At 35.1% G+C, this 26738-nt stretch overlaps 4 protein-coding genes across 4 annotated transcripts; 1 reads left to right on the forward strand and 3 right to left on the reverse strand.

Moving 5' to 3' along the window:
- Positions 1 to 275: 275 nt before the first annotated feature.
- On the reverse strand, positions 276 to 2304 carry LOTGIDRAFT_219852 (hypothetical protein; the record flags this gene model as incomplete). The annotated part of the gene is made up of 3 exons (XM_009063322.1): positions 1637 to 2304; positions 1040 to 1456; positions 276 to 787 (listed from the first exon to the last, which is right to left on the reverse strand). Exons 1-3 carry the CDS (start codon positions 2094 to 2096, stop codon positions 276 to 278), a joined length of 1389 nt encoding a protein of 462 aa, XP_009061570.1. The 5' UTR covers positions 2097 to 2304.
- Positions 2305 to 4258: 1954 nt separating this feature from the next.
- On the reverse strand, positions 4259 to 8541 carry LOTGIDRAFT_166254 (hypothetical protein; the record flags this gene model as incomplete). Its single annotated transcript, XM_009063323.1, has 8 exons — positions 4259 to 4283; positions 4632 to 4731; positions 5125 to 5944; positions 6205 to 6375; positions 6555 to 6723; positions 7041 to 7174; positions 7625 to 7740; positions 8148 to 8541. The coding sequence occupies 8 exons, from the start codon at positions 8539 to 8541 to the stop codon at positions 4259 to 4261; spliced, it is 1929 nt and encodes a 642-aa protein (XP_009061571.1).
- A 2108-nt stretch (positions 8542 to 10649) lies between these two features.
- Positions 10650 to 11203, forward strand: LOTGIDRAFT_127490 (hypothetical protein; the record flags this gene model as incomplete). The annotated part of the gene is made up of 2 exons (XM_009063324.1): positions 10650 to 10745; positions 11075 to 11203. Coding segments are annotated over 2 exons (225 nt in total), but the record flags the coding sequence as incomplete, so codon positions are not given.
- Positions 11204 to 12580: 1377 nt separating this feature from the next.
- Positions 12581 to 26120, reverse strand: LOTGIDRAFT_234925 (hypothetical protein; the record flags this gene model as incomplete). Its single annotated transcript, XM_009063325.1, has 22 exons — positions 25971 to 26120; positions 25409 to 25610; positions 23180 to 23238; positions 22739 to 22927; positions 22401 to 22536; positions 22147 to 22221; positions 21678 to 21788; positions 21199 to 21309; positions 20655 to 20873; positions 20031 to 20468; positions 19536 to 19862; positions 18992 to 19126; positions 18443 to 18609; positions 17845 to 18091; positions 17247 to 17366; positions 16777 to 16893; positions 15298 to 15341; positions 14753 to 14906; positions 14153 to 14287; positions 13597 to 13707; positions 13278 to 13412; positions 12581 to 12837 (listed from the first exon to the last, which is right to left on the reverse strand). The coding sequence occupies exons 1-22, from the start codon at positions 26022 to 26024 to the stop codon at positions 12581 to 12583; spliced, it is 3543 nt and encodes a 1180-aa protein (XP_009061573.1). The 5' UTR covers positions 26025 to 26120.
- Between the last annotated feature and the right edge of the window lie 618 nt (positions 26121 to 26738).

Consider the following 26738-nt stretch of genomic DNA (forward strand, 5'->3'; position numbering starts at 1 on the left):
TTTCAATGATTTAAAACAGCAGTAGTGGGTACTGCTTTCAGATGTATGCCTGGTATTGTGAAGTTCGGTAGATGACCATGTGATATGATGCACACATCCTGGCATCCTTGCGATGTATTGATTCATTAGTAACACTAATTCATAACTCTCTTTTTTAAATGCTAGTAGTTTGAGATATCCCCAAAGATGATCATAGAGTTTATAATTCCAAGTGATTGCACCCAAGTTGTTTAAATAATGTATGTCACCAATATTAAATAGAATTCTAACCAAGTTCAATTTTCCACCTCTTTCTTGACTTTCACATCACGATATTGTTCACCGAGAATTGTCACAATTTCACCAGGCATGAAAGCCCATGGAACACTAGAGCCGGCCAACGGACATTTTTTGTTACTGGGACAGTAAACTTCTGATCCAGCACCTTGTCTTTTTATACTGTCTTTTGAACATGGAAAACAGAATTTATGTTCTATCACTGATGGACATTGAACAAAATGTGTGTCCTCTAGTCTTTCCTCACAAATTGTACAGCGCAGGGCTTCCGAGTTAGGAACTGTGGACTCTGGCATTGAACTACTTGTACTACCTATACCTGCATCAGACACAGGGCCTGGAAGAGAATGAACACGAGATGACACTAATGTTTTTGAACTTTGACCTTCACTAACACTGGATGTTTTGGTAAGATTTTTTGTGGCGGTCATTAAAGCTGTCATAGGAGAGGATTCAGAATGAGGAACAGCAGTATCAGGGGAAGTGGGAGCAGGATGGCCAACTGGGGAAGCTGAGGTGGAACTGGAAATCCCAGAACTGTAAGCAGCAGACGCATTGTACTTGAGGTCTTCAGTAATTGGTTTTTGTAACCACATGTGACGTTTTGGTTCATCTTTTAAATCACCTTCCATTGCTGGGGATGCCTTTCTCTTCCGCGAGTTCTGATCATACACTACTTTACCATTTTGAAGCATTGGTGTTGAAATTCTTGCCAAGGTAGATAAACTTGGCAAGGGTGGCAATGATTTATCTACATAAGGACAGGGTATCATTTCTTTTTTTACTGGTTCTTTGAATATTCTGACACCATCAGTGAGAAAATCAGAGAATACTCGCCAATCAGAACTGCCCTGTTTCATCTCATATTCCAAATATTTTAATCCAAAGGACAGATTTTTTCCAAGGTCTTTCAAACAGTCCTGATACATTTGTTTGACTACACCATTAGCACTACTGTAAATACTCCCAGATCCCAGTGGATATTCAATAAACACTTTTAGTTCATATGTCATATTGGCATTTAAACATGCATCAAATGTGAACACTCTTCCAGTCAGCAAATGATCCTTTTTAAACCGAACTTTGAATGGAACACAAGTCATGAGAACAGATAAAGTCTCTCTGACAGCTAAAGGTCTGTTGATGTTCAACTCTTCTGAGCTGGAAGCTGAACTGTTGGCTTTAGAGCTTCCGATACCATCATCATTGATAGAATGACTGGAACTCTCATCTTCTTCTGATTCAACTCTTTTATTCAATTGTGCATGTGGAGCTACAATTCCTCTGAGTGGAACGCCTGAACGTATGGGATGTACAGACATAGAACTACCACGAGGCATAATATGGTGTTCATGCACACTATGTCCAACAACAGAACCAATTCCATTAGTTGGTCGAATAGCCATGTTGCTGCCAACTTCTGGCAGGCTTCTTGCTCTAAGTTCATGCATTGAAAATCTTTCAGGAGACGTTGGCAAATGTCCATGATGCATTCTTGCATTAGGTGGCTCCATATTGTAGGCTGAAGTATCTGGATATCCTACTGCATTGTTATTGTTCACTGCTGATGACACTGCTCTAGGACCGTGGATGGCACCAACTGACACTCCTGCAGAATACTTTGAATGAATTTCCTGAACACCATGTGATCTTTTCATTTGTCTTGCTGCATCAATTACCATTTCTATTCTATCGGGTCCTTCATAATTGACACATCCACGGCACACAGCCTCAGAAAAATCATGCAACATCGCCCATGGAGTTCTGGGGAGGTCGCATAAATAGCAATGTTGACGCTGCGATCGATGGGGCATGGACATTTTTTACGAATGTCCAAAACCAGACACAGGTAACGGATTTCAAAAGACAACTTCAATAACACGTCGGCATTTGCTGAAAATATCGTTCAAATTCATTCACAGATGTCGAGCACGACACAATCACTATGTTCTCATCCATTTATAAACATACTTTGAAAAAGTTATTTGGAGCAAATTCTTTCAGTTCTCATAACAATTTGACATGAATATCCGGCCAGAATGACGTGATACGCATGCGTAATAAGATGTATTCGATGTGCCTGGTTAAAACTCTTCACTGTACCGTTAGTCGACAGTGAGAAAAATAATCACGAAATGTCGTGTGCTCACGCGATTTGAAAACTAATTTTCTATCCGTCTATTTGCATTACATTCAAATTAATTCAGAATAACGTGTCATGGTTTCAATAGATACTCTCAACTCAATCGACCGCCTCAAGTAGTCATAATATTGATTCTGTTTCCAAGCAAGTCAAAAATCTCAAATATATATAGCCTAGCCTACCCAAGAAGTTTTACGTCGTTGTGTTTCTACGCTATAAAAGTATTGATAATGTGTAATAAACCCATCATAAATTTCTATGGTAATATCCATTAATCTAGATCACGTTCGCGGTTTTTACGTACGCGGGAATTAAATTCACGCGCCGACAACTGTATTTTACACGTGCATTTTAGGATTCATGCGCAGAAACATGCCATTCATAGAAGTAACATGTCGAGCAGACATTGTTAGTGTCTCGTCACGCGGACCCTATGTAGACCTACACACTAGGCCAATATTGAAAATGGACCAGAAAAATACCACATGCTTCAACACGTGACTTATCACTTTTCCAAAAAAAAAAAACTTCGCAATTTCTTTAATCCGTCGTATAACCATTGTAGACAATGACAAACATAGGATTAAGAGCTAAGCGGGTTTGTTATTCACTTATTGTCTATTTCGATCGCGAAGTCCTCACGATCAATGGATTAATCTATATAGACAATCGAACTTTAGCGCTTTTTGTGTTTGCCTAGGACTATACAGAGATGGGTTTGTCTTTCTCAATGGCAAATGGTAGTATTTGCCGTTGGTATTTCTCGAAAAATTCAAAAACCCTTATTTTTGTCATTTTACTCTTCCCTGCTCATTCGTCTGACCTCATCAAAGTTCCGTACTCCTGCTTCAACTAAATGTAGAGAAGCCTTTTCTTCTAACACCCCACCCCAATATTAGTACCGATGTACCATTTCCCAACACACATCACTCTTTCTCACTTATAACATATACTAGATCATTGCATTAACCTGTAAAAAGTCGATATCTCTACAGATTTTAAGTCGGTAGGCCTATATTGTTCTTGCTTAAAAGCGCACAGTGTCCGACAGTGTTGGCGGACTGAACTAAGATTATACTAGTTACCTCCCTTTAATCAAGATTACAAAAACCCTTCATTCAAATTGCTAGGTGTACTGCACGCAAATGCACAAACGGGCTTCACATTCTTTAATCTATGTTGACAACTGTACAAATATGTATTCCATACTCGAGTGTGATCTATAAAAATTACTGAAACCAAATCAGGACCTTTCCCTACTAATTCATTTTCGATGTACCAGTTCTTTGTTAGACCAATATCTAACGAGTTCAGTGTTATTTGAGAATCTTTAAGGGGAAGATTGGTTTGCTTGACGCATATGTTATTGAATATTAACTCTTTTGGTATGCATGTTTTGTTTGTTTTGACTTAGTGCTAAACCATCTTGTATTGCATGTTTGTTCAATGTATTCATAAAGTATATTATTAGAATTGTAGTACCAGTACTAACTGTGTATGTATTTTTATATTGTGTGATGTTGGGTTGCAATGCCTTTACTATGGTTTGAACCAATGATTAGGTTTTATTGAATCAAAAAACAGCATTATTCTTAAGTGGTTAGAAGCTGTAGATGGAACTGATCAGGGGTCAGACTATTCCATGCAGTATGCCAAGACAGCTACATTTGCCTAACTGTCAAGGAATCTTTAACATGCACACACTGTGGTACATGAGGTTTCTGTTGATTTTCCAATTTGAACAGTGCAATATGAACAACTAGACCCTTCCAATGTCAGCCTACATCATTGACAAGGGGAAATTAAAGGGACAGATGCTCCATTTTTGGGGGGTTGATTTTAGTCTTGAAAATATGTAAATAGTCTAGAAATGTACGAAAATCACATAATTCCTTCAAAAATATCTAAAATTTTACTCGCTATTTCTATATATATATATGTCTTTTCTTTATATCACAGAGTATCTTTCAAATGTGGATACATATGGATTTGAAGGCTCAAATTTCGACTGTGAGCTGTAAAGACTATTACTGAATGGCTTAGCTAAGAAAATTTCTGTTTCTGAGACTAAAGTATGATTGGTCAAAAGAATGGCACCTGTCCCTTTAAGTCCAAAGGTATCATCACAATCTATGCCATGATTGACCCTTGGATCGTCAAGCCTCATTTCACTTAGCCACTGCGGTTCCTGTGGGAGTTGAAAGAAAGTTACCTGTTATATTGTGTATCATCAGGAACAGAGAAAGTTGTATCTTTATCGGGTCTAGATGGAGACCTATTCTTCTCCATTATCTCTTCTAATAATCCTCCATCTAAAATAAAACATTATTTACAAACAGATAAATACTTATTACTTAACTCTACTAAAATATACCAAAATAACTATGTAGACTCTTAGTTGGTATCAGGTACTTGGAAACATTTATCATTGGCCTCAAAATTATTAAGTTATACCAGTACTCAAGAGCTGAAAGTGTATCCTTAGAGTAAAATTAATTTGCTGTTACGCAAAGCACTAAATAGTTAAAACAGAACTAAACACAGATGCATATTCTACAACTATGATTAATTGTAATGGATGTTTTATATTAGTGATTAGGGTGATTCAGTGTAAATATATTATTAGAAACCCCTTGACTAGTTTTTTTGTGGTATATAACAACACTTTAGCTTGATAAGGTATGAGAATATATGAAAATGCTTACAGTTAAATCTAGGATCAGAAGTGTGAGAAACCTCATCATCATAAACCATGGGAGTAGGAACTCTGGTTCTTGGAGCTGGGGTATCCAATGGAGAATCTTTTCTCTCTTTATTTTTCACAGGTGATCGTTTAGGCTGCTCTCTTTTTCGTGGAAAATATTTAACTTCTTGTCTTGGTGGTGATTTTCTTTTTGATTGCTGATATTTGGATGATTGTGCTCGGGATGGAGACAATTTAACTTGGGATGCTTTCTTAGGTGAGATTTTAAATGCTGGCTCATTATTACGACTTGGAGAAAAAGATCTGTCTCTGGCAGGAAAATATTTTCCTCTACCATCTTGTGGAGGAGGACTCCTTTGAAAATGGGCTCTTGATGTTGGGTTTCTTGGAATATGACCTGGACGATTGTCCTCTCGTGGATAAATAACATTTGGAGAAGGTTCTCTTCGAGAAATATCTCTGGATTGTGGATGGTCTCTTTGAAAATCTGCTGAATACAGAGGATCTCTTGATTTGCTGGTACCTGGTTGGTCTATTCCGGGATATATTGGTTCTCTCGCTCTACTAGCATGTGGGTAATCCCTTGGGAAATATGCAGCAGTAGGTGGCTCTCTGGGGTATGAAGGATCTACAGAATGTTCAGATGGGTAGGAGTAATGCTTTGGTTGTGGAGCTTGTCTGGGGAAATAAACAGTTGATGGGACTCTAGGGGGAGATAACTGTGAAGGTCTATCAACCCCTGGGGCAACTGATATTACACCTGGTTTAGCACTGTGATAAGATGGATTTGTTTGTTTACAGGGCTGTGACAGCATCTGAGTCTGAAATTAACAGATCAACAAACAAATGTAAACATCTTTCCTGCTTTTGACTCTTAACTGATGAATTTTTGTTAGGCAACAGATTAGCATAAGCTTTGGCTTGATTACGAAACACTATTTATATTCTGAAAAAGTGAAATATATAAAACTTTTCCAATTTGTAATGAAATATTGACATGAAACCGAAGATGAGAAAATATGTTATAAATGTAAAAAAAAAAATGTTTAGTATCAAAAAAAGGTCAAAGTTGCCACATTACCTGTATTTCCATCTGATATTGTTGTAATTTCTCTAGATGATCAATTCTTTGTTCATTTAAAACAGACACCTTTTTCTCTAGCTCTTCAATCCTTTTATCACTATCTTCAGTAGACTGGGGATTATTTTTAACTAGATGATACGTCTGGTGTATCTTATCTTCAAACTCTTTCTGAAACTATATCATAACATATTCTCTTATTAGGACTTTCTTATCTGGCTTGGATATATAACTCTGCTATTGCTCTTTTTATCTATCTAATATAATGGTCACAATTGTTACATCTTAGAAAGCACAGAATCTCATTATTATTACATCTAATGGTTTTAACCAGGGACTAACCCACAAACCTGAAAGAAGGGTTGAGCTACAGCTGCTGCAGCAGAAGCAGCAACTGACGCTGCCAACATTTCCTTAGATACACATCCTTCATCTTTCTTACACATCTTCTGGACTGGTTCCTGTTTCTGTAGTAATTTAGGATGGATAACTCTTTTAACAGGACCACTTTGATCAGACCTTCAAAATCAAAAATAATTTGCCATTTACATGCAAGTCAGGCCCATAGAAAAGAGCAAAACTGGCCATATCAATTTATGTCTTAGAACATGGTAAACAAAAATAAGCCCAACGTAACAAAATTGAGAAGAAAAATATGGTTATTTAACAAATGGTAATTCTTATATGCCTCAAAACCTTCAAAGTTATTATGGGATTTCTCTGTCCCCATGAAATCACAGAGTTGAAGTAATAACAGGGATTTGGACTGACAGAATCAAGCAATTTAGTTAAATGATAAAATTTTCTTCCTCTTAATCAAATTTACAAAGACTTACTTTTTGCCTAATAATTGTCGTAGAGATTTCTGTTTGTCTGTCAAGTGAAACTGTTCAATTTTAACATCATCTTGTATACTGCTACCAGTGGTAGTTCTAGCTGAGGAACAGGTCTCTGATTCCACTCCTTGATTCTAAAATAACAGTTAATTTAATCATTAATCAAATCATATCATAAAATAAGGTCATGTTAATTTGGAAACAATTTCAATCCAGTTTTACCTGAGTCAGAAATGAAATGAATTGAATGGAGTTTAACATCCTACTTTTCTGCACCATGTGGGTTATCCAAGTCGGGCAACGCCATGCAGGGTGCATTGAGGGAATTTTTGCCGAACACTCCGAACGTAATATTGAACCCTGGAGCCACCACGGCTCCTTACATGAGTCAGAATAAGGTTCATTACACCAATGTCTGGTGTTAAAATTCAGATTTCAGTCTCATGAGTGTAATCTGTTTGTTTGGATAAAAAATCCTCATCAGGATAATTGGAATTGGGGAGTCATTTGTAATATTTGGATCTGAGAGGAAATTTGTTTTTCAACTTTTAAAGAAAAATAATAAGTCAGTGAATAACACTTACCTTTTTAACATTATGATTTCTATCCACCTGCAAGAACCTGTCTTTTCTTGAGTCAGTTTTCCTATCACTTGAGATCGTAATTCTGCCTTCTACTGATACTATACTATCATTCACATCTATGAAAATATATAACAGAAATAGAAATTATATAAGCTTATATATGTAATTGTAATATTTAAAGACAAATTTTCATAATCATTTTTCATCTTGAATGAACCAAATAGATTCAAGATAGCCATTAGTCTCTAATCCATTTCATATTGCTTGATAAATACTAGAGAAATCTAGTCGAAATTTGCTCAAATAAAGTATTTTTTAGGTAGTATTACATAGGTATTGTGTTATGTAAATCCATCTGAACTTTGAACTTTTATCTATGGATTGCAGTAAGGATGTGTCAAGTTTTTCCTTATGATCAAAATTATGTTTAACAGGCTGCTTTGTTATTATACTATTTGTACTATAGTGACAGGTAATCAGACAGTTCCATGTAAAGGAATGAAAAGAAAATAACACCACATACTTTCTTCCATTGGTAAATTTTCTTTCCCTTCATCATCATAGCTGCTGTCACTTAACATTCGTAGCAGAGTATTCTGTGATTTAATAACATCAACATCAGACTTAATAGTCATGCCATTGTGACGTACAACAGTAACTTGTTTTGGTAGTGGCTTGTCGTCTAATTCACATCTTGCCACATTGGTAGAGGCAATGAGAACTTCACTGACTGTTGTACTTCCTCCAACTGATTCCTTACACGATTCTTGGCTGACACTTGAAGACTGACTACAACTTACATCTGGGTTGTTGCTGTTGTTGGATTTAGGTGATGGATTTTTCCTTATTGAATTGACTGCAGTGTCTGTCACTGATAACATATCTAGCAGACAGCTCCTAACTGCTGGCTCCTCCATCATTCAGCTGAAATATCAATTCAAGTCTACTTTGATTACATCTATTTAAACTGGATCGGATTTAATTGTAAGCTTAAAGTTAATAAGTAAGCTTACACTTATACTTCAGTAATAATATTGGTTATCAGCATGTGCTGTAGGCATAGGAAAATATTCATAGCAGGTAGAGTAGGGGATAAAGTCGGTGTAGGGCTACTGACAGTGATTTGATGTTATCTCTCATTGCCATTATTTAGATGATTCACTACGGTTTCAGTGCCTGCTGTGCGGAAAACAATGTCTTGTTTTGAAACCATATTGAAATAAATGCCGGACTCTTTTCTCCAAATCATGAAACTAAACAACTTACTTAAAAATAAGTCATCTGATAAATTCTACATTTTTTCATCTTCGTTTATTTACAAATTTCAAGTTCATACAAGTCTCCCACAAATTCATAATAGAGTCTCGAATGTCAAGTCTTGCAAACTTGTTTTCTAGAGTTGCTCCCCCTTCCTTTAAAAGTTGCGTTCGATCAATTATCAACAAAATCATGCACATGAGTTGAGAGAGAGTAATTTATTTAGGTATGTCAAATTTTTGAGATTCACATTAAAGTCGATGGAAATGACACTCATTTCATGGCTAACCAACTGAGTACATCTACAATATGAATGGGTTGCTTGCTAAATTGTAGGTCAAGTTTAAACTTTCAAAGCATGCATATTATTGTTGCGTTCGAAACCTGAATGCTATCTATTTTTGGTCCAGCTGACCAGTCATATCGACCAAAAGCCATATCGTTTGATTAATTGTGCTTTAATTTGATCAGGTTATATTAGGATATAAAGTAAAAAGAACAAGAATGACTCAGCCGACTCCAGATCAAACAGAGAGTACTGTTAGACAGGTTGGTTATATTTATTTATTATTTATACATTACCGGTGACACTCAAGACTCAGATACTACTGACGTTAAGCTGCAATATTGTTGTTAATGTTAGTTCTCTTCCAATTTGAATATAATTACAGTGGTGTAACCTATTTTCGTGGATATAAGGATTCAACACCGAATTTCGTCAAAATTAAAAAACAAAAAAATTTTTTTTATGTCTTAGATGTTTCCTCAGATATTCTACAAAATAATTAAAATTGGTTTATTTCGATTTTCTTTATGAATCCTTCACTTTGACCCATATTTCATGAGCAACCAACTCGGCAACGGCGTCAGAATGCGTCACCTATTTTCGTGTACAATGTTTGAACTATAAATAAGTCTAGAAAAACACGTTGTATCAATGGATACCGGGTGGTATAATTAACTTCTCTTAGTATTTATCTTTAATATCAATTCATTATAACTAGTGACAATTCCTTCAAAGAACCACGATTTAAAAAAAAAATAGTGACTGACAAAATAAGATACGTAGCGTGATTTATTGATAAAAGTCACTGAAACAACATAAGAATATGGTCCACTTTGTGTTCCATAGAAATTTTCTGCTGCCACGGAATCCGGTAGTTGATCACGTGACTTCATTCGTTGGACTACATTCTAGCAGACGACACTTGGAATTCCGATTACGGCTAGGGATTATGAGGAAATTCGGCTGATAAAAAATGGTGACGTTTGGTTATAACTGAAATCCGCCATTTTGTATTTGTCAAAGTATACATTAATACATTTTACCTTGCTTGAAACTACTGGATTCATTCTACCAGATGATATTGTAGAGAAAACCCATGTTTATTAAAACAAACTAATGCGGAGGTCGCGCAAGGTCGCTCATGTAAATTATTAATCCTTTCCGGAAATCCACGAATAATAGGTTTCCACGAAATTAGGTTACTCGACTGTACATTTCTGAAAAACTTACCATTTTCTTAACCTAGTGCATCTTGCAGAGACTAACATACAAAAAGCCTTTTAGTTTTTCAGATTGGACAATAGACAGAGCAGAGGTAACAGGTTGTGCGTGTTAAAGGCCCCATGACATTTGGAAGCTGAAATTTGGAAGAGAGAAAATGCAACTGTCCTGGAAAAAAATTCCCACAGTGCACAATGTAGCCTGATCTGGAATGGAATGGAAAAGCAATGAAAAACTATTTTAATTTCATTTGTTTTTCAGTTTAAAGAATTTCTCACTCAGTTTAATAAATTATCAGAAGCGTGTTTCTTAGATTGTATCACAGATTTTACTACTAGAAAAGTTACCAATACAGAGGTAAGTGTTTTCATTTTTGTGTAAATTTAACATTTTCAAGAAAGGAGAACGAGTTTCACATTGACCTATGGTTTTTGCTTTTAGGTGTTCAACTTTGAAAGTAATTTGTTGAACTCCTACAATGGTCTTTCTTGAGATACTGATTGATCTTTTATTAAGCATTGCCTAGTAACAGAAAATGAGATTCAAATTGGTCTGTGTTCAAAATTGGCTGGGACATCCATTGGTGTTCAGTGCTCATTAAACAACCTTAATGGTAGTTCTTCTTTTAGATTGATTGATCTGATTTGATATGTAAAAGACTGTAATGAAAATTTCTTATTTTGCAGGAGACTTGTGCTTTCAATTGTTTAGAAAAATTCTTAAAAGTTACTCAGAGAATATCTCAGCGTTTTCAAGAACATCAGATTCTACAAGCAGGAGGTGGCAGTGTACCTGATTCTATGGTAAAGAAATAGTACTGTTGTTCTGATATATGATGTGTGTATATCTGTATGTACAGATGTCTGTTTAGTGTAAAATAAAATATGTTGTGGTTTTTACTTTATGGTAATTGCTATTTGATACATTGCAGTAAGGTTATCTTTCTCTTGGAAATCTTTTGAATTCGAAGTTATATCTTTTTCAAACAACCACCTTCCAAACTAGCTCTAATGATAAACAATGTATCTGAAATGTCATTGTCTCTTCAACACATTCAAAGACATTTCTATCATGTTACAACACTGTGGCCAGTTTATTTTGTATTCATATAATTCATGCTTCTTTAACACAACACAAGGCAGAACTTGAGATAAATTCTTGAGTACAAAAAGCACTCTCCTATGATAAAGCCTGTTATGATATGATATTATTATGGTACCTCTCACAAAAATAAACTTTTAATTGATACAGTGACATGGTATATACTACAAGTTGAAATTATGACAATGTGTAAAATATTGCACCTATATTTGGGTATAATCTTGGTTGATGTAGCTTCACCATAGATGGCATACAGAAAAAATACATGAATTGTTACACAATTTATTTATACAAAAGCAAATACATATACAAGCAGTTTAAACATATTGAATAATATAAAGTTTATAAAAATAAACCATTTTGTGGGTATGGAATAGAAAATTAGAAATGAGGAAAAAATATTTTTCTACCAACATTTTGTAAGAACCATGTTTACTAGCAATGAAAGCCTCTAAAAGCAAAACAAATTTCTCAAATAAACAGGACTGTAAACAGACAGTCAGAGCTTAATTAATTATAAAAGTCTATAATTATCATTATCATATAATATTCATATTCTTAGGTTTATTCTTAAGATAATGAAAATGTTAGAATGCCTTCATATTGCATATTTGGCATTGAAATACCTACTATAACTATAAAATTAATAGCAAATTGAATATATATTATTTCATATAAAAAATGTATTGATATATATATACATATACACAAATTATAAATAGTTGTTACATAGAGTAATACCAATTGAAGACATTTAATATCAAAATATATTTTGATTGATATAGTAATATTATACAATAAACTTTGTGATTGACATTATCTTTAGAAGACATTTGAAATATGGACAATTCTTTCATCTGTTATCTATATTCACACTCAAAAAGACCCTCGTGGGTTTGAAGACATTTTGAATCTATGAAATCTATAAGCATAAAGCCATTTGGCTCTAAAGCTCAGTCAAGATGAGAGTACAGCTAAACTTCATAACTCTTGATTTCTGATATTCCTATTAAAAGCATTATTCTACCTTTGTCACATATTTTTTCAAAATTCTGATTCAATGAAATTAGATTTATTATGACTAACAATTATTAAAATCTGTCAGAACTAAATGTACTTTCATGCCAGTCATAAAGTTTATTATACATAGAAGATGGTAGAGCAAAACAGAAATCTTTAGGTCCTCTTCTTCCTAAATAAAACCATATAACCCCAGCCAGGAACAGTATAAAGACTATACCAAATATTATACCTAGTAATATAGCTAAAGTTAGGGGGTTGATACCATACCGAGCGGTACCAAACTGTGGTTGAGCCACTGTTGTTACTGGTATAGTTGTTATATTATCTGAAATATGAACAAGAACATTAAGTACAGGGAAATGAGGCATTGTGATTTCAAAGAATTGAAAGATAAATCAAACATTGGACCACCCTTCTAAAATATAACAAAGTTACAGGAATTGTAAATAGGATGTCTAAGGTTATTGCAGTTCTACTTAAACTAAAACGTCACTATTGCAAAAGCTGCAAATAATAAGGACCTGTTCAATAGTCACTTATAGATCCATAAAATACTTAATTACAAGAACTGTATCAGTCTGACTGAAAATATTATTGATGCCAATTGATATTGATAAACACAAAAATAAAAAGGTAAACAATTATGAGTTTGCATGTCACTGAAACATGATTCTTAAGTTGGGTCTAAAGATGTTCAAGATGTATTCCACTTGATTAAGTTTAAAGAAAATGAATTTCAAATTTTTAATAAAATGTTCAACTGACCACAGTATTTTCCATATGTCCATGTTGGACAGTAACAGTAAAAATCATCAATCCAATCGTAACACTTGGCGCCAGTTTTACATGGTCGTGATCCACAATCATTTAGATTGATCTCACAACGTACACCAGAAAATCCTGAAATAAGATTGTTTCAGTTCTATTTCTTATCCAGACAGATATATGAGATATGTGCTCAGAGAGTTACTTAGTCTAGATTCAAAAGTTGGTCATAGCTGTTCATTGTGTTACAGCTCAATAAGTCAAATAATAACCATTAACGCTGTCGATGTGAACCTTTTTCATTGATATTAATGTTTACCTTTAGGACATTCACATCTAAAGGAACCGTCTCTGTTCTGCCAACACATTCCAGCATTTAAACATTGGTTCCTGGCACACGCTACATACACAGCACCAGGTTCTGATTTCTCTGTTGAATAACAAAAAAATATGTTGTTTTAGTGATATATGAAATTGTTAGCACAACTGGGTCATTAGTCTCCAAAGGATAATTTGAATTAAAGATTTTGAGAAATCCAGTAATCTGATTGGATAACATAACTAAATATAAAATCGCTTTTAGTGATTGACTCGAACATTAAGTTAAGTTTTCAATAATAAGGCGCCTGAATAGATTTCGAATTAGCTTAATAGTTTTGTTGTAATGCAAAAAGAAGCAATATACACATATCACAAATAACACTCTTCATGGTGATTGCCTATACTTATGCATTGTGGTAGTCAATTATGGGTGATCAATTGCTATAATCACTTGCATTGAAAGCAACAAATTCAAATCTACTGGAACATTTTAGTTCAAGTTTCAGTGCTAGAACTGTTTCAACTGTAACCATTTATTTATATAATATACATACCACAGTTTTTACCAGCGTAATTATTAGGACAAGTACAGTAATAATCATCAGTCCAGTCTGTACATTTAGCACCATTTAAACAGGGAGTGGGTGAACAGTCATTAATATTAGTTTCACAAAATTTACCAGTTGTTCCTGAAAAAATATATTCAGTTGGAATAAAATGGCCAGTATGTGGATTCTTTCAGAGGCTGTCTAATTAAAATTAGTCTCAACTTTTGTTCTGTTTTTAATTAGCGTTTGATTTTAATATAGCCACTTTAGGAAGGGTCTAACGACAGCCCTCTTGAACATTCATCCATTGATAACACCGCCAGCCAATCAGAGTTCACCGCTCTCCAACATTGGGATTTTGTGAGGTGAAAAAAAGGTGTGTTCAGTTGATAAACTTATCTAATGCTTCTCTATATACACCTTTTGTACAAAAGTTTGGTCTCATTTTAACTAGACAGTTTCAGAAGTCGAGTTGAGCTCATTCATGGTTCATGCAGTTCCTTGGATTATTTTGTTGAATTTACGATCATTACAGTTAACACAAGATATCAACCTTATATATTATAGCTATATACTGGAGCCAGTAAAGAAATATATTTTCCATACCTTTCATACAAGCACAGAAATAGTTGTTAATTCCATCAATACATAGACCGTCTTGTTGACAAGGATTGACTGTACATTCATCAATATTAACTTGACAATTTCTACCAGTAAACCCTGGTACACAGTAACAGATATAGTCGCTTTCTGTTATCTCCTGTAAAATTTTCAAATATTTTATTCATATACAGTATACAGTGGACTAATACCTGGCTCCGCCACTGACAATATACACAAAGATAAACAAGAGATAAGTCTTGCTAAAAAAAAAATTAATGCTGAAAATGTGTAACAGCACTGCAGACGATTTTGAAAAGCGAGCTTAAATTTTTTTTTTTAAAAAAAATAAAATAAGTATTAAAATGCCCATGTATATACTCTAATTTTGAATCTTCAACCTCCCACTTTTTTGGTTTGTCCTGTCCATGCCTGAGTAATAGAGGATAGTCACTCACTATCTTATTCTTGTGAGACTGATACAAGCAGACTGTCAGTCTAATACTTCAAATGGGATGAACATTCTTACTTAATTAGCCATTAAATCTTACCTCACATGTTCCTCCATTCTGACATTTATTATGACAAAGTTCCTCTTGAAAAAAACAAGAATTATTAGAATATTAACAATCATTCAGAATTTTATAAGTGTTAGTATGTGCTTATTTACTCATATATTTTAAAATGTATCTATGATAATGATTAATGTATATATAGTTTGCCCATCACTTCTTCTCATTATGTGCCTGAGGACGACGGGGGAAACACGTCGAAACGTTGCATAAAACTTTAATCAGTGATTGTTGTTCCATAAAGCTGTGTCTATATATTGTATCTATGATAGTCTACAAGCTGCGTGACAGCAGAAGGTTATGGAGAAAAATTAGGAAAACCGATTATTTTTATACGCCCACACGTAAGTATGGGCGTATATTGTGGTTGCCCCTGTCGGTCTGTCGGTCCGTCCGTTCACATTTACCTTGTTCTCACTCTACAAGCTACAATTCTCTATAGATTCTTTTGAACTTTTGTATGTGTGTCAATATCATGAAGATGTGCACTATTGAATTTGGTGATGATCCAATGATTTTCTTAAGAGATATCGCATAAAACTCTGATTTCGCGTTCGTTTTTCTTTACTTTTTTGCCTTGTGCTCACTCCACAGGCTACGATTCTCCATACATTCTTTTGATCTTTTGTATGTGTGTCAATATCATTATGAAAATGTGCACTATTCAATTTGGTGATGATCCGATGATGTTCTTGAGAGATATCGCATAAAACTCTGATATTGCGTTGGTTTTTTTCACTTATTTTGCTCGTGCCCAATCTAAAAACTACAATTCTCCAAGGATTCTTTTGATTGTTTGTATGTGTGTCAATATCATTATGAAGATATGCACTGTTGAATTTGGTGACGATCCGATGATTTTCTTGAGAGATATCGCATAAAATTCTGATATCACGTTTGTTTTTTTTTCTCACACCTTTTTGACTCGTGCTCACTGTACAGGCTACAATTCTCTATGGATTCTTTTGATCTTTTGTATGTGTGTCAATATCATTATGAAGATGTGCACTATTCAATTTGGTGAGGATCCGATGATTTTCTTGATAGATATCGCAAAAAATTCTGATATCACTTTCGTTTTTTTTTCTCATTTTTTTTACTCGTGCTCACTCTACAGGCTACAATTCTCTATGGATTCTTTTGATCTTTTGTATGTGTGTCAATATCATTATGAAGATGTGCACTATTTAATTTGGTGAGGATCCGATGATTTTCTTGAGAGATATCGCATACGATATAGAGTTTGTTTTACAGTTCACATTTAGCTCTTTATCAAGCTGCTGGTGGGCGTAGTCGCTTGCGAGACCTGCCGCAAGCCTATATTAATAAAAGTTATTAGCAATGAATTTCATAAAACAAAAATTACCGCATTATCCAAAAATATCACCTCTCTTAAACCATTAATAATGTCAGGTTGCTTGTTTTTCTGCATACATTTTTGAATGTTAAAAAATTTACCTTGCTGACATCTCGCTCCAAAGTACCCATCAGCACACGTACAATTATAGGTTGCTGGTGCTCCTTCTATACATTTACCTCTGTTCAGACAGGGGTTGGGAACACATTCATTGATGTCTAGTTTAAAAAAATATATTATACGTTAAACTTTGTTAATGAACATGTTAGCCTTTATTGCCCACTGAAAATTTCTTCGATGTATATATCAATATTGCTATAAATGATATTGAAATACGATCTATTAGCTCATTTCCATGTCGCCAAATAATCTTAATCTATCTATAGGAGGGACGGGTTTGGCGTGGTAGAGTTTGAGAATTGTCATGGGTTGTGTGTGGTATATTGGCCCTATGTAAAATGAAAAGAAGTTTGAGAGTGACGGGCCAGCCTCATTCCCCCGCAAAAACCACAGAGGCCATTTTAACTGAATTTTATTTTTAACAGTCTCTACAGTAACATTTATAACTTACCCACAGCACAGTTATCACCTCTAAAACCAGGAGAACATGTACATTCATACTCTCCCGGATCACCATTTTTACATGTTCCATTATTATAACATGGTTTTAACACTTCACACTCATCAATATCTAGATAACATGGATAACATATTTATTTAATGGGTTGGGGCACCTGTTGAGATTCGAAATGCAGAAGTGCTGCTGCAACTGGATCAGATGAGTAATGGTAGTTTTCTATTGTTAGAATGGGATAAGACCACTGCGTCAGAGTGACCAATCTGTTAATGAAGAATTAAGACTTTGACCGTGATAACATTGCGGACTTCATCTATCTTACTATCCGTACTGGTAAGACAATTCAATCAAGAATGGCAAAACTGAGAGTAAAAGTTGTACCGTAGTGAACTCCTCCAAAAAGGAGTAGGCCTACCATCGACATGCATCACGACCATAATGGTCAAAATCATGAGATGTGTATGCATAATCTGATTGCATGAGATTTAATCAAAAGTCTAACTGAAATGACTATACTGGTGCAGGGGTCACAGAATGAGCTGTTTTACGATCTACTATAAGGAAATGAACATGATAACAACAAGATTCTTACCAACATCACATCTCTTGCCATAATAACCATCAGGACAAGAGCAGAAGAAATCACCAAGTTTAGGTTGAGAACAGGTTCCACTGTTTAAACAAGGATTTTCAGCGCATTCGTCGATATCTTCCTCACATTGAGATCCTGTTGTACCAGGCTGACAGGTACATCTATAGTTGCCACCAGCTAGTGATTCACAAGATCCACCATTACGACATGGCTGGGAGGAGCAGGCTTCAATCTCTGCTTCACATACCTATAATGCCAGGGAAGGCCCTGATTTACACAGTTCTGACACCCAAACAATAGTAATGAAACGACGAAAAAGCCCTGGAAATCAACCCCTGTATTGTCATTCTGTTCTGTTTTAGTTGAAAAATCTTTGGAATGTATATAGTCTGCTTCTAATCCAGCCTCTGATGGATATTTTGACAGTTGTCAGCTGGAGAGCTGAAATCTGTCCAGAGGCTGGAATAGAGACAGATGTTTTGGTCTAGGATTTATCTAGTAGTGGAGAACAGGTACACTTATTATTGCAGTTTCAAATATCAGAGAGTGAATTTTAGATATTCGTTTTGATATCCTACCCTATCTTTAGCATACTTACCCTGCCTCTGAAATTGGTAGGGCATTGACATTGGAACATTCCAGGTTGTGGTTCTTTACATGTTCCACCGTTCTGACATGGTTGTGAGTTACATTCTATAATATCAGCTTCACAGATTATACCAGTGTACCCTGGTCTACAGGAACAGATGAATGATCCCGGTCGACCTGAGAATAATGACATTAGAAATTAAAATTGATGCCTTTAAGTTCTGAAACTTCCACGGAGATTGTCACAATAGAGTGTACATTATAGTAACTTAGCAGTGTACTGCCCTTGTATGCATATGCGAGTATTACTGATTAGTCCAGTAATTCAAAGAATCCGAAGCGCATTATTTGGTAGCTATATTAACATATCTTAAAATTCCACAAATGAGTGTAACACTAGAAGGCCTTCATGAAAAGCATAAATACCAACTAACATTACCCATTACCTTGCTAGCAACTTCTCCAGACTAAGAATCTGCATCTTCACAATGTCAAAATGAGCTTTTACCAGCTCATTGTGAAGATGATGCTTCTTTACTGATGATGGTATTCAACCTACCTTGATTACATACAGCACCGTTTAAACAAGGTCCACTCGCACATTCATTTATATCATTATCACATTGTGTACCATTATAACCTTTAGCACAATCACATTGGTACGTTCCGGGTATTGGCTGACTACATGTTGCTCCTGGAGAAGAAGTAGAAATGATGAATGGAGAAGAAGCAATTAGAAAAGAGCTGTTTCCGAAAATCAGCCCATTATCAAGGCCAGAGCCTCAACTAGATGTGTGGGAGTCCGTGGACTTAAGTGCGTTTCCTCTCCTTTTCCGGGGAATTTTGGTGACAGTTCTCTTGCATTTTTGTCCGGTAGTGGGGGAGCCATTGATCAAGGCTGATTATTAACCAGGTTCAGAATTCTCGAAATTAAACAATGCCAATCTTTTGTCCACATGGCTCTTTATTACACACCTTAAAACATATGGAACATGTATGTCTATAGCTTGCGTTGCAGATATCAACTACCCATCGATATACAATGCATGTCTTTGATTGTCCAAAATAATTGTTATACTACTTCTATAGTGGACGATATTTACCGTTTCTACAAGGTTGAGAAAGACATTCATCAACATCAGATTCGCAGTTTTTACCAGTGAAGCCTCTTATGCAGATACAGTTATACGTTCCTGGTTGATTCTGAATACAGCTTCCGCCATTTTGACAGGGCCGTCTGTTACAGAAGTCTATTTCTCCATCACAGGTTACGCCATTGTATCCTGGGAGACATTGGCAGATAAATTCGCCAGGTTTGTTACTGTTTGAGCAGGTTCCGCCATTTTTGCAAGGTGCTGCTGCACATTCATTTATATCTTCATCACAGACCTGTCCTTGGAATCCAATTGGACATAGACAGGTAAATGTACCTGAAAATATAAGTAAATTAAATGTATTCTCCAAAATAGGGGACTAGGATGGAGTGTGAGGTGAACAATTCCAATTAACGGCAAAATCTGGACACAATACTTTCGTATTGTCTAATATCAAGTGTGACAGCCTATCACAAGAATTCCTGAATGACTTAAATTACCTACCAGGGATTCCCTGCTGACAAGTCGCCCCATTCCTACAAGGCTGTAAAACTTGGCACTCATCAATATCTGTACCACATCGTTCACCAGTAAAACCTTCGGCACACGTGCAAGCGAAGTTTCCTGGAGATGTATTTCTGCACGTCCCGCCATTCATACAAGGAGCCGATTTACATTCGTCAACCTCATTCTCACAGTCTTGGCCATCGAAACCTTCGGGACACCTGCAGATATATACTCCTCTAGGACCATTAGAACATACTCCGCCATTTTGACAAGGGTTGACCGGGAAACATTCATCTGTGTCCAATTCACAGAATTCTCCTTGAAGACCAATTGGGCATCTACAGACAAACTCTCCTGGTGCCTGTTCTAAGCAGGTTCCACCATTAGAACACGGGTTAGGATCACATTCATTGATATCTATACGGCACTGAACACCTGAAAGGAAAAGCAATTTAATATCTGGTGCAAGTGTAATTTTTAATATAAGTCTTTTCTACCTCGCCTGGTTTTAGAACATAATAAGCAGCCACGGTTTAAAAAAAGCCAAGCATTTCTTTGTTTTTATTAAAGATGGGTACCCTTATTTCATTTATGAAAATGAAAATGAATCTGTGATCTTACCACCAAAGCCTTTAGGACAGATACAGGTATAATTGCCTGGTGGTCCCTCGAGACATTCGCCACCATTCCAACATGGACTGAACACAGTACATTCATCAATATCAATCTCACATCTCTTCCCAGTGAACCCTTCAGCACAAATACATCGGAACGTTCCTACTCTTTCTTCTGAACACGTGGCACCATTGAGACATGGGTTGCTGCTACATTCCTGTATATCTAGGAAAGAGTAAAGATTTTACTAGTACGTGTAATCTTCTTTGGAAATCTATAATGATCCATCTGGATCAAAGGACCAATGGATGTCAATTGAAAGGACGTTGTGTCGGATGAAACTAAGGTACATTAATATAGATGCTCCAGGTGAATAGATGGTGCAGCATCCAAGTCTGTTGGTCAAAGGTAACTGAAGGACATATTGTGATTTACGATTGAAAACGTCGACACAAGCTCATCTACACGCATAAACAAGGTTGACCAAGGTTGACGAGGTTGTTGTTGTAAATCCAAAGGATCGGTTTATGTCGGAGTTAATTGAACCTACCAGTTTCACAAAGTGACCCAGTATACCCAAAGTAACAGGAACAGTTGAAGTAACCTATGTTATCAATGCAAATTCCATTCTTACAAGGACTGCTCTCACAATCATCAATACCTAAAAAAAATTGAAAGAAATAGGTAATGGTGCAACTTCCAATGACAGTAAAAGATGAAAATGTATTAGATTACCCCGATCTTTGATTGAGAATCTTTATTACACAATGGTCACTCTGCTACAAACGGTAGCGCTCTTTAACATATTCAGCTTTACGGAAACTGTCGAGGATTGTCGAATGTTTCTGCTCCTGCTACACAAATTGTATCGTTCTCATCATTACTTTGACTAAAATACGCATTCTTAAAAAAAGTACAATTAAAATTGTGATAAAAACTCGCATTGGGGCAGAAAGTGTGATATCCGTGAACAGTTATGGATTCTAAATCCAAAATTGCAGTGAAAGGTGTCAAAAAAGAGATATTTACCTCTATCACAAAATTCTCCAGTATAATCTATATAACATATACAGGCGTAATCGTTCTCGTTCAGTCGGTCGCACGTAGCTCCGTTTTTACACGGCGCACTGTTACAAGGATCTGTAAATATGAATGAGGGATTATACACATGGTATCTTAAGTAACTGTATCCAGTGTGTGAGCTAGCAGATATCTGTACAGACAGAGGAACAGGGGATTAAGTTAAATTTCATTAATGGTACATTTTTCGATTGAAGATGATTTTGTACAAACAACGTTCACTGTTACGTAAAGCTTCTCACCTTAGATTATGAGAAAAAATAGATCATTTCGTGATTTTAAATTGTTTCATGGGAATCTCAGACTGTTGACAGTTAGAAATACGCCACATGTAGGATCTGTGGTATTTATGAAGCAAAACTGCACAGCTATAGGTAGTTAGACAAATTGTCCCACATTTTGAATCATATTGACTTACTATCTATCTGTCTCTTACTCCGTCGTAAAGATTCACCTTCATCTTCAACAGTGTTAACTTCTTCAACTGGTACAGCTGCAAATATAACATCAACGCGCTGTCAGTTGAGCATAATGTCATATGGACCTAATAATCCATCCCGGTCAAGTCAGGTTTTTGTCAGAACCATAATTGCAGAATGTAAGACAGTTCCTTTCGGCTCTGACGCACTCCATGCATATAAACATTCCCTTTAAGAGTATTAATTATATTACCTGTGGTACAGTTATCTCCAGTCCAACCAGGTGCACAGACCTTAGTGCCATTACTTCTACAGTGTTTATGGATATCATTGTATGTTGAACAATATACAGAACAATCTGATCCATAATAATTACCACTACAACTTATCTGGAACAAATATGAATATGCACGTGTAGTTTAAGGCATAATTACACTTGTTACTTTGACCTACTTAAAAGTAGTTTCACTGAAAAACTAGTTTCAGGTGAATTCAAAGGGTACATATTACTGATCAAACTGTATCCATCTCAATTGTCGAGGTCAGTGTGGTTAGATTATGAGTTAGAAATACAAAAGGTCGTTAAAATACCTTCATATAAATAGGTGCTAAACCTTGAACTATGGAAACATCTTCTTGAATAACAGCATCGTCCAGGTTAACCGGATACCAATCCTGATAGTTATTCATGGATTCTTTAAACTCAACTCTGTAGGTTAATAATTTAATAGCATCTTTATCTGTCTGTTGGTGGAACACTTCTATTCTTATTGATATTGGCTGAAAATGGAATACACATGTGTAATGATTGAAGAAAAGATGTATGTTAGCTACGATGCATAACGAAATGTGTTACAGAGTAGAAAAACTCAGTCCCAAGAGCATCATGAGTTCAGGGGAGTGGTCATATTTGTATTCATATATGATGTCTTCAGAACTAGAGATTTAAGATATCGTTTCCCATGTTGTATTCTCGGCTGCAAGGTTTTTTTAAGAATCCCCAGATTGCTATCTTGAAAACTAAATACTTACTCGAAAACTTCCCCTAATTGGTATTGAGTCTCCGGAACTGGGTGCATTTAATACTGCATCTGAAATTATAAAGTCGGCAATGTTATTTATGAAAATCATAAACAGAAATGGTTACAATATATATCCTTGTGTTACACCATTTTGGCGTTAGATGTATTATTTCCAATGTAAAGATTTGCTTTTATGTATCTATTAGTCTTCCTAATAACCAAAAATTCCCTCAAAACAGTAACACGGTATATGATGATGGTAAGAGGAATGCTTATGCATTACGATTTGACTTTTACAATCGTGATAAGGTCAACGGAGTACAAGTAAAATATTGAAATATTCACTGAGTGGTCAAGAGTGTTTTTACAAAATTTGTTGATTTAGAAGCTAGATTTGACAAGTTAAAAATCTCACGTCTGAGACGGTAGGTAAGTCTATAGGAACAGTGAGATAGAAGATGTTCTAACGAGAATTAATTTCTAATCTTCTGTTTAGACACACGATGTATGACATGAGAGTGGTAAAGTAGTTGTGAAATGTCGCTCAGGGTTAAATAAACAAATCAAATTAGCACAAAATTTGAACTTAGCCAAACTTAACACAGTTTAAGATAATATATGGAGAACTCGATATGTTGTACCCTACACAATTCAAGAAGAGAAACATTTTTTGCTGTTCAAAAATACTGGGTTAAAATGTTCTTTTGTTACGAAAAACTTTTAAAAAAATAATTTCGTTTGTGACCAATTCTTCAAACCTGCCATTAATCAACATTAGGAGGTTTTTATATTAGAAGATTTTTAATAAGAGTTTTGCCATTGTAGTCTTGTATAGTATTTGTCTAAATGATTGTCCACTTTAATGATGGTTTTTAAGGACCTACTTCGTGTGCCCACTAATACCTTTAAACTGTCAATGTAATCATTTCATAAAGAAAATTATCTATCAGTTCACTAAAATATATTCGATGTGATCTTCAAAGTGTTAAGAAATCCCTATTTAAACAAAAGGTTGTTATGTCATTAAAACTTGAATTCTTCACGAGTCATTCTTTATTCAATAACCATGAACAGATAACATAGATTTTACTGATGGTTTTCATTGAATCGACATACAATAGATATCAAATAAACAATATTTAAACACACGTGGTATACAACTGTACAAATAGTTTGTTCTTTTTCAGCCTCGGCGAAGGCATCCTCTCAGTTAAGAGTAACAGCAAGGTCCTAATGAAATTTCTTAAAGTGATTGCATTTTTGTTGCTATTTCGGTGGTTAGAGATGGGTTTGTATGGCGTTGCATGTTATAGGGATGGCAAACGTCATCTCGAACCTAAATGTACTAATAATTTTCTGTTACTGGGACATGGAACACTTTATTGGCATTGATGGCTCATCGGAAATTCTTGTATGTCACTGAAACCATTTCAGTATGAGCATTTGTGTTGAATGGTTCATCGGAAATTCACACTGAAACCGTTTCAATCGAAATATTCGTTTTGAATAGTTCATCAGAAGCTCTCGTTTCAGTATGAGCATTTGTCTCAAATTGTTCACTTGAAATTCTTATATGACATTGAAACCGATTCAGCATGAGCATTTCTCTTGAATGGTTCACCGGAAATTCTTATGTGACACTAAACCGCGTTTCAGTATGAACGTTTTTCTATTTTGTAAGTTGTATTTGTTTAGTAATTGTTACATATATAGCCAAGACTTAACCTTTAAATAGGAGAGGTTCATTACAAATTCTAATCAGTGACAGGGCGTCATTGGTTTTAGATGAACAACACCTTACTTCTACAATACCTTGATAAAAAAAGGAACTTATACATTCAGAAATTTCAATTTTTTTAAGAGTATACATGTAAATGGAAAGAGATAATATCCTATGGAGATGTTTCTCCCAGACATGGATTATGGATATGGACTTTCTGGCAGCATTTGTTTCTCCATGCCAGAGCCGTATGGCTCTGCTCAATACTTACTCGAAACACCTGATGTTACTTCTCTTTGGAGTCCATTATTATACAACTTTTACCATTACATGATTTGGACGAGATTTTGATTAACGGAATTGTCTTGCTATATAGGCGAATTCTTATCTCATATTTTTCTTACATAACTTATTTAATTATTATGTTTCCATAAATTAGGATACAGAAAAGATATTAAAATTTCTAGATATTTTTCATTTTTACTTCGAAAATATGTAGTATTGAAAAAAAAAATATACCTCCTGTGGCAACATGCTTATATCCATAAGAACACACTTCTTTTGATGTAGAGAGGGCACCTGCTGTCTGAATACAGTAATATAATAATCCAGCACATCTTCCTGATTCACATGTGACAGTCTGGTCTAAATTTAAATTAGATCTTCTAAAATTACTCGTGTCTAATGAGACAATAAAATCAGCAGAAGTTATTAAGATGAGCTGAAATATACATTAACAATAATATCATTGTTCAAAATGGTCGTACAAAAACTTGGTCAAAGTAATTTGATCACAATGTAAATTGGTCACAGTTAATTGGTGACAAGGTAAATTGGTCACAAGTATTTTTGTCATTGAAATTAAGTCACATTGGTCATAGCAATAGTAACACAAGTAACTTTTAAAATTAAGATTCATGTGAAAATTGTAATGCGCTTGTATATTGACACAGGTTGACTTACATTATGTATATTTTTTCATAAAAAAGTGATGCACTGATTGTGTTCACCCAAACAAGAAAGTGAGGAATATTTTATCTTTTGAAAATGAATATATTTTTCTTTAACGATCTGGCCTTACCTGATATAAAATTAGAATAATAAAGTATGGAATCACATTTGTGATACGCGACATCTTTAAAGTTTATCACAGATCACTTTGAAAGTTCCAAAATATCCGAAAAATTACGAAATCATGTATACAGCACCATTTTGGTTATTTCCTTCTGTATTCATTCAACAGTCCGATAGTAGCTCAAGTTTTGTTTTAATTTCAGTAGGTATTTAACATTTGCTTGTTTAAGGATTCGATGTGTCTCTAGCCACCCTAAATGTCAATAGAAGAGAGAGTAAAACATGGACCAACTCCAACAAAGAGACAGAAACTGTGAAAGTAAATTTCATTGGTAGAAACCTCTCGATATCTTCGATACTGAACCGTTAATGAGTAGTCGTGGTTCGTGACTAATTTAAGCTTTAAGAAAACTGACACCGCACCTTGAAAAAGTTGGTGAAAATCTTTCAAGTAAACAATGAACTGCGACTGTCGTTTAGAATACCTTCATAAAAACCAAGGTTATATTGGTGGCTTATTAACGCTAAATCTTTCTCTAACCAATCACTAATTACCCCATCTAGACGCTGATTTTAAATAAGAATTTTTATTTTTGAAAAGAATCATCCTAGTTTTTATACCAGAAGTATTGCAAAAACATCAAAAGGAGGACTTATTCAAAGATTTTTAACATAGTTTCAGACTAAACCAAACCATCCAATGTAAAAGTTGATATTTTAATACTATATCGTGTATTGTTAACTGTATCAAGTATATTTTATCTTGCAAATAAGG

The sequence above is a fragment of the Lottia gigantea genome, assembly GCF_000327385.1.
Source record: "Lottia gigantea unplaced genomic scaffold LOTGIsca_57, whole genome shotgun sequence".
Lineage (NCBI taxonomy): Eukaryota > Metazoa > Mollusca > Gastropoda > Lottiidae > Lottia > Lottia gigantea.